A 15,330-nucleotide genomic window follows, 5' to 3' on the forward strand; every position below is an offset into this window, starting at 1 on the left:
AAAAAAAAAAAAAAAAAAAAAAAAAAAAAAAAAAAAAAAATCTACATAGAAAGAGATAAAAGCCTTAAATGGGGACCATAACAATGAGAATGGAATAAAAGGAAACACTAGAGAAATCACAAAGAGTGATATTAACAGAGGCTGTGGGTTCATTTAATTTGGCAACACAGACTGACTTTGACTGACCTGGTAGGGGTTGTGCCACAAACTGCGTAAGGGTCAAGGTCAAGTGTGACCTGTTGGTTCTGTTTTGTGGAACGTCTATGTTGGGACGTTGAGTTGGTTATTTGATACGGAAGGCTGCAGTACATGGTAGATGTCACAGCTCACTGACTTGAAAGTGATCAAACCTTGGAGATAGTCCTTAAAACCAGGGGATTGCTCAGGCAGTGAGTACTGGGTAGAGAAGCAGGTCAAGGGCAGAAATTTGAGGAACCCTAGAGTAGTGACTGGTGCTGTGTATTTTGCAGTGTATGTGTTCAATAAACAAACACTTATGAATAAGAGAATGAAAGTGCCGTTGGCCTGCCAAGACTTAGAAATACAATCCTGAGATTCTGGCTTTCAGGCTTTCACGCTTTCAGTCAAGCTAAAAAAACAGGGATTTTTGAAGCCACGGAATCTTCCTCTTTCTCTCCCTCATTCAAGATGGTTTTTGAGTGGCTAGCTATTTTTCCTGTATTTTACTAGACCTCAAAAATCTATGTAACTAAGTTATAGAGAGAAGTAACTGCGATGCCTACAATCAGTTCAATACAACAAATATTGACTGAACACCCCTGATATGCAAAGACATCTTGTTAGGGCTAAGGGAGAGGGGTCAACTGTATGTATAAAATATTGTCCCCATTCTCAGAGAGTGTAAAATGCAATTTGGAGAGAAGACAAATCCATTGAGATTTAATAAGTAATGGCTTCCGATAGCCTGTGTGCTAGAGGAATGGTATAGACCATAGAGCTGCAAGGTTTCAGAGGATGGCGATCACACTGAGCTTGGAAATTCATAGAAAGCCTCCTAGAAGAGACGGGATTGATCTGGACTGAAATACCAGGGGTCAGGTACAGAAGGTCATTCGGGTGCTTAGGTCTGAGCAAACTCAGGGAGTTTTCAAAGTTCAACTTTCCCGTGGGAATAGTTTTCAAAACAACTGAGAATAGAAGGATGGGAAGGCAGAGTGCGGGAAATCAAGGTTGCGGGCAAATGCCATGTTTGATTTATCACACACACCCTCTGTCAGTCATCTGGTGGAGCACTACCTTTTGTTCCTCTTATCTTTGCCCTGTTTTGTACCTCCTCATAGTACAAAATAGAGATAACAAGACCCAAAATGTAAAAGAAGGCCTCCCTGGTCTGCCTAAATATGTGAGTCCCATCTAATTTTTCCCAAGACTGAGTTCTGGGAGTAAATGCTTTGGGACATGGACATTGAGGAAGTAGTCAGCACTGGAAAGAAGGGGAAAGTTTAGTGAATACCAGATATTTCCAGAAAAAGAATCCTGAAGATGCTTAATTTATAGGGGATTTTCATTGCCAAGTTAAACAAGTCACTTTGGGTGGAAATAGAATGTGGCTTTGATAAATTACTTAAAGTCAACCCCCATTAGAAATTTGGCTTTAAGTTACTTCAAACCCAGTCCAAGACCTAGTCAATTCAGACAGCTCCTGTGCTATAAAATGGCAATCCAATGGAAGGATTCAGTGCATCACTAAAACCAGTAGAAGTCCGGGCTCTCCCCAGAGGACTGGGTCCCTGAAGCAAAGGAGGGACAGTGTCTCCACTCCACATCTTCACAACCTTGGGAAAGCCACCCTCCTTTTCCTAGCAGGCAGCCAACTTCAATGATGCATCCTCCCACCACCAACTGCACTTTCTGTACTTACCTGAATGAAGATATATTCATCCTGGACAACCAGGGAACTGATGTCAATGGAGCGGGCAAAGGGCCCACTTCTAGTTGTCTCGGCGCACTCCTGGATCCTGCAGGTGAGGTAGTGAGCATCTGAAATAGGAGGGCAGAATGATGCTTAGATACAAGTGAAAACCATGAGGGAGCCCCAGGTGGCACACAAAGCTCTACTTCATGGGGGAATCAACAAGGTGATTTAAAATAACAGTGAGATTTCATATTTTTGTCCACGGAATTTATAATAATTCCCCAAAATTATAATATCTAGTTTGGACAGAGAAGTGGAAAAATAGTTCATCTCATTTCATACTGCTGAAAGAGTAATTTGGTATAGGTTTTTGGAAGAACAAATTTGAAATACGTATCAGAATTTTAAAGGTACGTGTCTTACATCAGTAATTCTAATTCAAGGAGAATCTGTTCTAATTTTCTAATTAGAGAATTCTAATTCTCTAGATGCTTTCTAGAGAAAGACTCATATTTTCAGAAAGAGTCAAGGCAATGATATTCACAGTGGCATTGTTCATAGTAGTGAAAAATTAGAAATAGGCTCAATGCCCATGAATTAATGATCACTTAAATAAACTGAGATACATGCATATGACAGAGTACTATGCTGCAATTAGAAGAATTCGGTGGATACATATGCTTTAACATGGTAATTTCTCCAAAACGCACTCTTCTGCAATCTTTTAAAAATTAGTTAGCATCATATATAGTATGATCCAATTAGGCTTGTGCCATACTGCATAGAACAATGTTTAAAGGATACATACAAAAATTAGCTATGATTACTTTTAGGCAAAGAAACGGACTCAAGGAAGTAGACAAAATTCAAGTGGGACCTTTGCTTTTACATTACATACATTTTATTATTTTACAACAAGAATGCATTCACTTCTTATATAACATTTACAAAACTTACATAATTACTTGTAAAAATCTTCTAGAGATCTCAACAGCTGAACCCTCCTCCCTCGCCTCAAGGAACCCAAAAAAATGCATGGTACCAGCTGTAGCTGAATGGGAAATCTTTGGCTCCAAAAGGCATTCTGATTATGACTAGAAGGTTATCCAAGGAAAGGCAATCCATTTAGTTTTTGCTCTTTAATTAAGGAAAAACTACAGGTCAGTCTCTGTGAAGAATCCACCATAAAATTTACTTTAAAAAAGGTTATTATTCATTTAATGAAATTTAAAATAAATGATAAAATGGAAAGTAGAAATCACTTTAAGATCAAAAGTAGAGAAATCTTATTATCTAAAACCACATGCATTATTGCATATGCCTGCCTAATGCAATTGTTTCCTTGTATGTGTGCGTATGTGTGCAGAGGTGTCAGAGGCTACAGAGAAGGGAGTGGTAGGCAGCAGATAAATAAAAGCAAAAGGCTTACAGAAGCAAAAATATGTAACAATTGAGATTAAACTATGGGTACTTTAAATTATTTCTGTTTAAGTAATTGATGGATGGATTCAACAAGTATTTCTTATGCACACACTACATATTGGGTATTGTTTGGGTACTAGGAATAAGGCAATGAATTAGAGATTTTCCATTCTAGAAGAACCTTCTGTCTAGGAAGGGGTTTACTCATATATGTAGCTAGTTATTACACATATTAATTTAGAAACATGATGCTACTTTAAGAAAGAAATATTTTAATGGGAAATGAATTCATTACATGCTATACATAACTACTTCTTGAATGTTCAAATTTGAGCAATGTCTGTTTGCTTCGATAACTATAATCTGACTAGGTCTAGCATTGATTCCATTTGCCCCAGTGGCAATTATCTGCACAGTAGCTCCAGCCTCTAAACTTTTCTTTCTTCTGCATCCCATACAATCCAGTTGGTTCCTAATCCTTGACAATTCTGCCTCTGAAGTGTTTCAAGTCTCTTCTCTTCCCTCCATTACCTGCACCATTTGCCTGGGACATTTTCTTGTCATCTGTGTTACTTCTGCACTCATTTCACATCTAGGGTCCATGTGGATGATGAGTTGGAGACTGGATGGACTTGAAACAAGCAGCCAAAGGCATCTCTAAAATCTAAGCTGGGGCTAATACCTCCCAGCATCAAAACCACCACTAATGCTGAGTGCCTTGGGATACGGCCTGAATAACTTTGTATGACAGGGCAGGCCTTTACAACTATCCTAATAAACTCAAACGCTTAAGGGGGCATGCGAATTATGTATGAGAGTAAAATTAGTGGGGGTAGATGATAAGTGGTGGCTGGCACAAGATCTCAGTGTCAGGGATCTCTGAGGAGCGGCGCAGACCACACTCAAAGGGCAAACATTCGCCTCTTTTAAGGGGGAACTGCTCCTCCACACAGAATTCATATGCAAAAATAAGACATTCTGAGTTACTAAGAAAAGCTAAATGCCTCTATTTTTTAAATGCTAAATTTCCTAACTTTTATAATTGACAGCTATTGGGAGGCCGAGGTGGGTGGATCAAGAGATCAGGAGATCAGACAATCCTGGCCAACATGGTGAAATCGCATCTCTACTATAAATGCAAAAAATTAGCTGGGTGTGGTGGCAGGCGCCTATAATCCCAGCTACTCGGGAGGCTGAGGCAGGAGAATTGCTTGAACCAGGGAGTCAGAGCCAAGATTGCACTACTGTACTCCAGCCTGGTGACAAAGCAAAACTCCGTCTCACGAAAGAAAGAAAGAAAGAGAGAGAGAGAAAGAGAGAGAGAGAGAGAGAGAGAGAGAAAGAAAGTTAGTTGAGAGCTAATGTAAATATAAAAGATGGTACAGGCCAAACACCTTGAGGCCAAACAAAACAAACCTACACTCCAAATGAAACCCAGGAGCCACTGTTGCTTTTTTTTTTTTTCTTTCCAACTTTTATTTTAGATCCATGATGTACATGTGCATAGGCAAATTGCAATGTTGTGGGATTTAGTGTACAGATTATTTCATCACCCAGGTAATAAGCACAGCACCCAATAGTTTTTCTATTTTCATCCTCTTCCCAACCTCTTCCCTCAAAAGTAGGCTCTGGTGTCTGTTGCTCTCTTTTTTGTGTCCGTATGTACTTAGTGTTTAGCTCCCACTTATAAATGAGAACATGTGGTATTTGTTTTTCTGCTCCAGTGTTAGTTTGCTTAGGATAATTGCCTCCAGCTCCATCTGTTGCTGCAAAGGACATGATCTCATTCCTTTATATGGTTGCATGATATTCCATGGTGTATATGTACTACAGTTTATTTATCCACTCCACGGTGGATGGGCATTTAGGTCGATTGCACATCTTTGCTATTGTGAATAGCACTGCAACGAACATGTGTGTGTACGTTCAATGATTTATATTCCTTTCTGCTCTGCAATTTGGTCATGACCTTCCTTGCAAGGAAAGAGACAGGCTTTCTTACCCTCATTCCCTGACCCTGTAGCAAGACCAGCTTGTCCAACATTCTTTAAAGACAGCCTGTACGTCCCTTCCTTTTTGTCTTGGTTCACAGAGAGAGCCAAGAGTGGCCTGGATTTCCACTTCTGGCTGAGAGGAGAGGGGAAGGCAGGGAGCCCAGGCTGTGCTTTGGAGCACATTGCTAGCCCACCAGGAATATTCTTGGAACCATCCAGTCTTAGCAATTTGCTCCTAGAATAAAGCACCAAAACAATGAAAAGCTGCAGTAAAAACATGTAAAGAAACCACAGGTGTTGACATGGCAACCTGCTTCCTTGTTATCAGCCAGTGTCTCAGAAAGCCCCTTGCACTGGTAATCAAAGGTACACACAGGGGGACACCTGCTTATCCCCACACACTGGCTCATTTCCCTCTGGTTATTTACTATCCACTCTCTCATTTGGACACTTTGAAAAAAGAAGCAAGTGTATTCAAGGCCACCACAAACAAAATCAAAACCTACCTAAACCTTGGCCCATAGCAAGTATAATGCTGTGCCAAGCTCATCCTACTTCTTGGCTCGCTCTCTACTTGCCACTGCTCAGCATGGCATGAAAGGTCCAATTTAACAGGAAGACAGCACTGAAATGAGTTTTTGAAAATCACTTAAAATTTGGTGGCCTTGCAGTCTTAGCTGGACTCAAATATTGGAAGTCTCAATGCTTTTGTTTTTCAAAACATAGAGATTGGGTAAGTGCCACAGTGCCCTCTGCCAGGCGAGAACCAAAGTAGGGGCATAGGGAAACCAAATTGTCAGGCAGGCCTAGTGGTCAGACGGAAGTGACTGAGGGCCATGGAGGAACTGTGGCTGTCAAGGGTGAGCAGGGAATATCATTTGGTTCAAACCTCACATATGTAAAATATCTCAAATTAGAACTCTAGACATTACCTCCAAATGAGGCTGAACACAGTTATATTCTATGATGAAATTCACAAAGGTATTTATGACATAACTGAAAATCCCCAAATAGGCTTCCAATAAGTGTGGTCTTCTTATTTGTTTTTTAATAACACCCGACACCAGATAAAATGAAAGTGGTCCAGATCTCTTGAGCATACTCCAGTGGTTCTGAGAGCAAGGACTCTGAAGCTAGAAAGTGCTGAGATCAAATCCGGGACTTACTATGTGCAGACTGGCCTTGGCCAAGTAGCAGCATGGCTTTTCAGCTGCGAGGCACAGACAATTTAGTATGTGCCTCTGAGGACTGTCATCAGGATTAAATAAGATGTTGCATGAAAAATGCTTAGCACATTGTGGATACATTTTAAAAGATCAATAAATGTCAGTTATTTTTTATTATGAAGAGAAAGGGAAAGGAATCCAACTCTCAGCATCTTTTGTAGATTCAATTTATAGTAAGTGTCCTATTTTGTTGTGGAGAATTGAAAGACCATGATATCACAGGTTCTACAGTGAAGTTATATTCTGAATTTAAATCATTGTTTACCTTAAGTGCAATGGATGTTTGGACAAGAAAAAAAGTATATGCGCTGGACAAATCAAGGAGAACTTCAAAGAGGAGGCAACCCTTGAGTTTAACCTGGATGTGAAATTGTGCTATGTGAAAGGAAATTCTTGAATGAGGGAGTTAAAAATGCACAAGGACTTTTATGTAAGCAAAGCTCATGAAATATGTGACATAATTGCATGTTAATGAATTGACTTTGATTAATTCTTATTCTTGAACTTCTATTTTCTATCCTCTCCTTTGAAACATCCTCAAAAGAAAAACTAGAAAGAACAGACAGTAGAAAGATCTCATTTGGATATCCCTATGTAAAAACCAGAGACTGATTTCCTAAATGGTTAATCTTCATGCTTAATGTATTTCTAAATGTAAAATGTCTCCCTAATATATTTCTAAGAGCTAGTGTGGTCACTGCTCTACTTACAAAAATGAAAAGTCAAAGGATTTGTTCCCTGCACCAGGAATAGAAGATTATTCTGCTATTTGGAAATATGCACTCCTATTTCAAACTAGCTCTACAGCTAGCAGGACCTTTAGGAGTGTTGTAACATCACTTAAATGGAGCCAGCATCCATGTCTTCTCACCCTACAGACGTGGGACCAAGGATCTCATTGGTGAGAAGGGCTGCCCCATACTGACTGATTCATTCCTTTTGTATTGGCTCAAGGTGTATAGAGAAGCTGCAGGTGTCAGACACATCCTGAAGTTCCAGGAAGCAGAGAACATAAGACAGATTCTTGCCCTCAGAAGATTCCTATGCCAGTGATGGAGACAGGCCATTTACAAATGAATATACCTTAGGATGCTTAGAGAACTGGTGAATGTGGGAGGAGAGATGGAAACAATCTGACACCCTTAGCCTTCTTTTCTTCCTAAGAAGCTGTATTTCTGCTCGAAGTTTCTCAGGACTCAGGGACTCAGCCTCAGCCTTTCTCTATTCATCAAGTCAAGCCCCTCATCTACATCAACAAATGTAACTGTAAAGTCCAGTTTGGCTCTGCCATACCTTTCCAAAAGGATCACCTCTTTACCAGCAGAAATAAAATCGTAGCCACTTTTCTCTTCCTGGGCTGACTTTATAAAGCTTCAGTAAATGCTGGTTAAACTGAACTGAATGTCACTAAAAGCTTATACATTTTGTTATGTTTAATTACATGGTGACTTGTGATTATATTTTGCCTTTGAGAATTACTAAGCATTCAAACTTCCTAGACATCAAGCTTCCTGTCATCTCAGAGAAAAAACTTTCTGTGATTTACTCAACTTCCATGCCTTTGGGTAATAATATACCTATTGTCAGAAATTGAAAAGTGAATTAAAATTGTGAATAAAAGCAAATTCAGCTCTTCAGGCCTTCTCTTAGAGAAATACCCACGAGCTGTTTATTTTATGTCACATCAACTCTCAAATGAAAATAAGTGAAAACAAGCAGATTCAAGGTAACTCTAAAAAGTTATTTAGCTTCTATCAGCATCCTTTTTCTTGACTGGGGAGTGCAACTAACCTATCTGTAAAGACAAGGAAGGAATGCTGGGCGCGGTGGCTCAAGCCTGTAATCCCAGCACTTCGGGAGGCTGAGACGGGTGGATCACGAGATCAGGAGATCGAGACCATCCTGGCTAACACGGTGAAACCCTGTCTCTACTAAAATATACAAAAAAACTAGCCAGGCGAGGTGGCAGGCGTCTGTAGTCCCAGCTACTCGGGAGGCTGAGGCAGGAGAATGGCTTACACTCAGGAGGCGGAGCTTGCAGTGGGCTGAGATCCGGCCGCTGCACTCCAGCCCGGGCGACAGAGCGAGACTCCGTCTCAAAAAAAAAAAAAAAAAAAAGACAAGGAAGGAAGTAATATTGCTGCAAATACACAATACAGAGCTTGAGGCATAATAGGTTCTAAAAACAAACAAAGGCAACAAACAATAAAAGGGAGCTTCCATTCCTTCTACTGAGTTCATGGATTTTGAGCTTTGGTGACACTTCTCATCTCCCATAGGAGAACCCCGTCATTATCTGTCTTCTTGATGGCACAGGAGGCAATCTGGCAGTTGCAGATATTTAGAAACCATGGTGACACTGAATATCTCAGCAGTCCTACCATCCCATTCAGGGCTCTTTCCACTGTCCCTGCTAAATAAACTGACCCCGAATAGGATGATTATATGAAGATGATGATGATGACAATGACAATGACAATAGCAGCATTTTTGACTTCTCACTCTGCATTGTTTGGTGTTCTAGGAACTATACGCATTAACTCATTTCATTCTTGCAACAACCCAGGGAGTTACAATTATTATCATTTCCCTGTTATAGCAGAGGAAATTGAGGCACAGGATGATTAAGTAATTTACCTAAATTCCACAGCTCTAGGAAGTGATGGAGCTAGAATTTGAACCTAGGTGATTTTACACCAGTACCTGTGATCCTAACCTTTATGTATTTTAAACAGAGAACAAAAACTGGGCTAGGTATTTTACTAGAATCTACATACTGGGTCACTCCCTGTCACTGGCTGTCTATGTGACGTTGGGCAAGTTGTTATATGATTTGATGCCTTTTGGAATGTAATATAATGTGGGAATCTCTTATATGTTCTGACTTTTTGATTCTGGAATCCTTCTATCAAAGACAATCCTATATCTCCATCCATAAAGTGAGTTTTACTGTGCCTGCTATGATTGAACAGAAGGCAAGTAGTCTGCAGCCCCATTGCCTTAGCTCCCACTTTGTCCTCATTTTGGCCTCTGAAGTCTTAAAGAGCTGCTAGAGCTCTGAGTTCACACAATTCCAAAGTTATTGAATTAATCAATATTTTTAAAGAGACAATAATATGTGTATCTAGAGCCTAGAGTTTAGTCTTCAAAGCTAATAGTTTCACTTGTGTGCCAAGCTCATTTGATTACTTATGTATGCCTGGAGTCTCTGTTAAGAAGTATTAGGCTTTATCTTGTCTTAGAAGAAGTGCAACGATTGCTTAATGAGGGTTGATGATGAGAGGAAGACAAAGGATGGTGGCATATGTTCTACAGGTTTTGATTCTGCACATTTCTAGAATGTCTAGATGCTTCAAATGTGTTGCCCATGTTCAGGTTCACTTATCACAGTGTGCCATGGGACACCATACTTGGGAATTCCATGCAGAGGAGCTCACTACTTCACAAAGCAGCCCACATCATCTTTGGGTACTGTCTGTTGTTACTGCTTTGTTCATTGAACTGAAATCTCCCTTGTTGTCAATTTTACTCTATAATAAGATCTTCATTAGTAAACTGATGAAAAAAATAAATTATAAAAATACTTCTTAACACTTGTTAGTATTTTCAAATGGTGAAACACTAGATGAGGGATCACAGGAAGGCTAAGAAATGTGTCCAAGGTCTAAATGACAGAGTTAGTTTTCCAACTTTTACATCAAGTTAATACTCTATTGACACTCAATTTCCTCTTACGTGGAGGGTGTGTGAGTCCTTCTGTCTGTCGGTCTGTGGCTGAGTAACTGTGCCAGAGAGAAAGCATGTACAGGGACATTCAGAGAAAGATGAATTCCAGAAGCGAATGGGAGGAAAAGCCATTGGAATCCTGAATCTCATGGCAGAAATAGGATTATTCACACAGTTGTTAACCAAACTGGTTGGCTTTGCCCTGCTTAAACCTTGCCAGGGCAAAAATACAATAACAATAATTTAATGCTTTCAGCTTAATTCAGGAAGTCTGACTCCTATAGAGGGAGACTAGGACTAGGCCAGAGGAGAGATTCCGATATATAAACAAGAAAAGAGAACAGCTTATGTTGGGTTAGATCCAGAGTGTTGGAGTCAAGTTCAAAGTCAGAATTGTCAATGCCACACCACACAATTGAAAAGGCCATGCTCTATGCTGCTTCTCCGGGGCCCCTTCAGTCTAGAGCGGCACCATCCAATAGATATAAAAAACAAGCCACAAATGACCTTTTACATTTTTCAGTAATCGTATTTTAAAAGTAAATAGAAAAGTGAAGTTCATGTATATGTTTTATTTAGCCCAAAATATTATCATTTCATCATGTCATCAGTATAAAAATTATCAAGGAACAATTTTTCATTCATAGTATAATAAGTCTTTGAAACCCAGTATGCATTTTACACTTAAAGCGCACCTCGATTCGGACAGCACATTTCAAGGACTCAATAACCACTGTGACTAAATGACTACCATATTGGACAGCACAGCTCTAGCATAACTTTCCCACACCCCATTTCTACCATCCCTTTGGATCGTAGAAACTCATCCAACTCATCCCACAAGATGAGGCTTAGCTATGGCCTCTTCCATGCAGCCTTCTGCCACTCCTCAGCAGTTGTGCAACCCTTCCTTTTGGTCCCCACAGCACTTTGTCCATGATACTTATAGCAGAGTCTCCATGGCCTTTAGCATAATGTGTTACAACATGATCTGTGTACATATCTGCCTCTCCCATTAGCCTGTGAGCTACTCGGTGCTGATTGTGTCCTTTTTATCTGTATATACCCTGCAGCTCAGTGCAGTGCAGTGTTAATTAAGTATAGTCCCCAGACCAGAAGCAGCAGCTGAGAGCTGAGAAATGGGGAGTATATATTTTAACAAGCTCTCCAGATGGTGCACATGCATGTTAAAGTTCAACCAGCTCAGATCTAGTGCATTGGTTCTCAATCTTACATGTCCTAAAATCAGCAGGACAGCTTTATAAAAGTCCAATGCCCGGGACCTTTCCCAGGAGATATTTCATTCATTGATTTGTGGTGGGACCCAGGTAGGGGTGTGTGTGTGTGTGTGTGTGTGTGTGTGTGTGTGTGTGTGTGTGTGTTTATTCATGAGGTGATTATAATGCTTGGTTTGGTTTGAGGACCACTTGTCTTCTATACTTGAAGAGTGTTCCATTACGGTGGAGTGAATTGTGAACCAATGAACAAATATAAGAAAAGCACAAATTTCTATATTAATATTTGCACAGATGCCAGTATCTCCGTCTTACTCTGGGAACTATATAGAGCAATATTTAATTGGTGTTTCATGAGCAGATCTTGCTTCTGTTCCCTGAATGAATAAATAAATCATTAATTCAGCTTCATTTTATAATTAGGAAAAAGGAACCTAGAGAGGTTTACTTGTTTCCCTGGATCACATAGCCTCTCAGTGGAAAAACTGGAATTAGAATTTAGGTTTCTACTCTCCACGTCTGCCTGCCTGTGAATAGCTAAAAGACCATATCTCTTTATTCCTCAAAAAGATAAACACAAATTGAAAACGTGGCTCCCATGGAGATCGAGCAGAAAGAGTGGTACCTCACGGCTGCTGGTGCCCACACGTCAGCCCAGGGCAGTGTAACCCTCTATCAGGGCTTGGAGAGTCATTCATTTCTACACCCTTCCCAGGCCCACTTACCTGCCTGGGCAGATAGTGCAGGCAGGCTTGGCAAGTCCAGCATCATTAGGCAAGAAAAGAACTGGACACAGAGCTGAGGGTACTGGATAAGTCTGTCTGCTCAGAGTACAGTCCCCGAGAAGCAGGGTATAGGACGTGACCTGGCCTCATCACTGATGCTACTCTCTGGTCTACTCCACCACCACAGTCACAGTCTGCTCCTCCACCACTTGTCTGGGGCCACTAGACAAGCCAGTTGACTTCTCCATTTCTCAGAATCATTCCTAAGTTATGAGCCACATTAGTCTGGATTGGGGACCAGGGAAACAGAGCAAAAGCTGCCTTATGCTCCAGACATGGAGGCTGGGGTCTGAATGAGCTGAAATGAGTCCTAGCTTTTCATCTATCACTTCCTGTATCTTAAATGTGAAACAAACAGACAAAAGAGGCAGGTAGAAAGGAAGGTGAAGTGACCAGAGATTGACTGGTACCATCCATATGTAAGACTGCAGCTGGGGGAAATATAATTGCTTCACGAAGCTTTATTATTATAAACAGGCAAGGATGGCCGTAGACACCTCGGTGTGCAGCATGAACTGTGGCTCAGGAAGCTACCTACCTGTTCCCTCATAGGTCCTCTTCAACCCAGCTTCACCAACCTATCTCCATTCATTCTTTTCCAGATCATAACTTATAGCCTTGCACATACCACCTCTCATGATTCTGGCAACTTGCAAGGTTCTTCTCTCTATCCAGAATGCTCAGATAATGTCCTACTAATCCCTAGTACCAAATCAAACATTCTCTATTTCTGAGATGATTCCCCTAACTTGCTTAGGTTATTAGTCACAATCTCATTTACGATTTAACACAATATATTCCCAACTCTATTAAAGTCCTTGTCAAAGTGTGCTAGCAACATTTTAATACTTGTCCATCATTTGCTTTGTCCATCATTCAAATACAAGCCTAGAAGCTCCTTGATGGTAAGGATGAGATCACATTCACCTGTATGTCCCCTCAGTGGCCAGTATATATAGATTTTAAGTAAATGTTGATTGGGTAAAAGTATAAGTAAGCGAATGAATAAATGAATGAATGAGAAAAGAAGCAGGAATTGCTATAGAACTAGAAGTCAGGAACTATGCCTCCTAGCTTTCATTAACCAGAAATTTTAATTTTAGTATTTTAATACAAACATATTTTTCAATGTATACACAGTGAGTTTTTGGCATAGAGTTCTGTAAGTTTGAACAGATATATAGACTTATGTAACCACCACCACAATCAGGTTACAGAACAATGACATCATCCTAAAAAATATTTCATGCAAAAAATATGACATGATTTTCATGTCAAATACTTTCTCCACTCTGGGAGCCACCAGTAAATTCTCTATCTATATGGTTTGTCTTTCCCATAAGATCACATAAATGGAATAATACAGCATGTAACCTTTTGAGACCAGCTTGTTTTACTCAACACAGCACCTTGAAAATTCATGTGTTGTTTCAAATATGAGTAATACCGAGTAGTATCCTATTTTGTGGAAGTGCCACAGCCTATTAATACTTTCACCCATTCAAAAATATTTGTTTCCAGTTTTTGGTGATTATTAATAAATCTCTACAGACATCCACGAACAGGTTTTAATGTGAATATAAATTTTTCATTTTTCTAGGCTAAATATACAGCAGAAGTGGGATTGCTGGGTTATAAGATTGTATAACTTTATAAGAAACTACCAAAATATTTTTTCAGAGTAGTTGTACCATTATGCATTCCCACCAGCAATGTATGAGAGTTCTATTGCTTTACTTCTGTGCTATACTTGATACTGTCATTTGTGTTTATTTTGGTGATAACAATAGATATACAGCGATATATCATTATGGTTTTAATTTGCATTTCCCTAGTGTCTAATAATGTTCAGCACTGTTTCATGCGTTTATTTGTAATCTTTATATTTTCTTTGCTAAATGATCTGTTCGAACTTTTTTAATGAGCTGTTTTTTATTGCTATATTTTAAGCATTCTTTATACATTCTGGCTACACATCCTTTGTTGGACATTGATTTGCATGTATTTTCTCCCAGTAATTTAACAGTATCTTTTGAATAGTAAAAGTTGTAAATTTTGAGGAAGCTCAATTTATCAATTATTTATTTTATCAATTTTGCTCTTAGCGTAATTTTAAAAAAAACTCTGTCCAACCCAAGGTCATAAAAATTTTCCCCTATGTTTTCTTCTAAAAGTTTTATAATTCTATGTTTTATATTTAGATCTATGATCTACTTGGAGTTAAATTTTGTATAAGTTGTGAATCATTGCATAAGTTGTGAATCATAGGTTGAAGTTAATTTTTCCCCAGATGACTGCCCAATTGATCCAACACCATTGATTGAAAATAATATCCTTTCTACACTGAATGGGTTATATCCTGCAACCTTGCTCAACTCACATATTAGTTCTAGGAGATTTTCTTATGGATACCTTGGGATTTTCTACATAGGCAATCATGTCAATGGGAATAACAAGGTTTATTTTCTTCTTTGCAATCTATATGAATTGTATTTCATTTTTCTTGCTGTATTTCACTGCCTAGGACTTTCAGCATAGTGTTGAATAAAAGTGTTAGGAGTAAATATTCCTGCCATTTTACTGCTCTTCAGGGAGAAAGCATTCAGTATCTCATCATTAAGATGATGTTAATTTTAGGTCTTTTGTAGATGTCCTTTATCAGAAGTTTCCTTCCCACTAGTCGGAGATTTTTGTTCAAATTTGTTTGTTTGTTTGTTTGTTTGTTTGTTCCTATTGCCAATTAGCTATGTGAATCTGGGCAAATCTGAGTTAAATTACCATGTCAGGAAAAACAGTAAGTAAAACATTTTTGTATTTTTGATGACGCTCAAACGATGGTAGAGATGTGTGTGTGTGTGTGTGTGTGTGTGTGTGTATGCACAAGTGTGAGGCAGCACTCACTGCATACCACAAAGGAAAGACATTATGCATTTTGTTAGGGTATGCAAATAAAACATGCCTAGATTAAGGCAGTTTTGCTATGTGCACTTTCTAAATAAAGTTGAGTTAGGGGCAATTTACTAGATTGAAAAAGCATTCTTTTAACTATTAAAATTGATTTTAAAA

General features: G+C 39.3%; 1 protein-coding gene across 1 annotated transcript in view; it reads right to left on the minus strand.

The window, feature by feature from the left end:
* SORCS3 (sortilin related VPS10 domain containing receptor 3) overlaps positions 1-15,330 on the minus strand; it is a 620,373-nt gene that overhangs the window by 164,939 nt on the left and 440,104 nt on the right. Inside the window, exon 7 of the mRNA XM_017851830.1 lies at positions 1,883-2,001. Within this exon, the coding sequence (XP_017707319.1) occupies positions 1,883-2,001 (119 nt within the window). The remainder of the gene's footprint in view (positions 1-1,882; positions 2,002-15,330) is intronic.

This window comes from Rhinopithecus bieti, unplaced genomic scaffold (genome assembly GCF_001698545.2).
Source record: "Rhinopithecus bieti isolate Rb0 unplaced genomic scaffold, ASM169854v2 scaffold_31787, whole genome shotgun sequence".
NCBI lineage: Eukaryota > Metazoa > Chordata > Mammalia > Primates > Cercopithecidae > Rhinopithecus > Rhinopithecus bieti.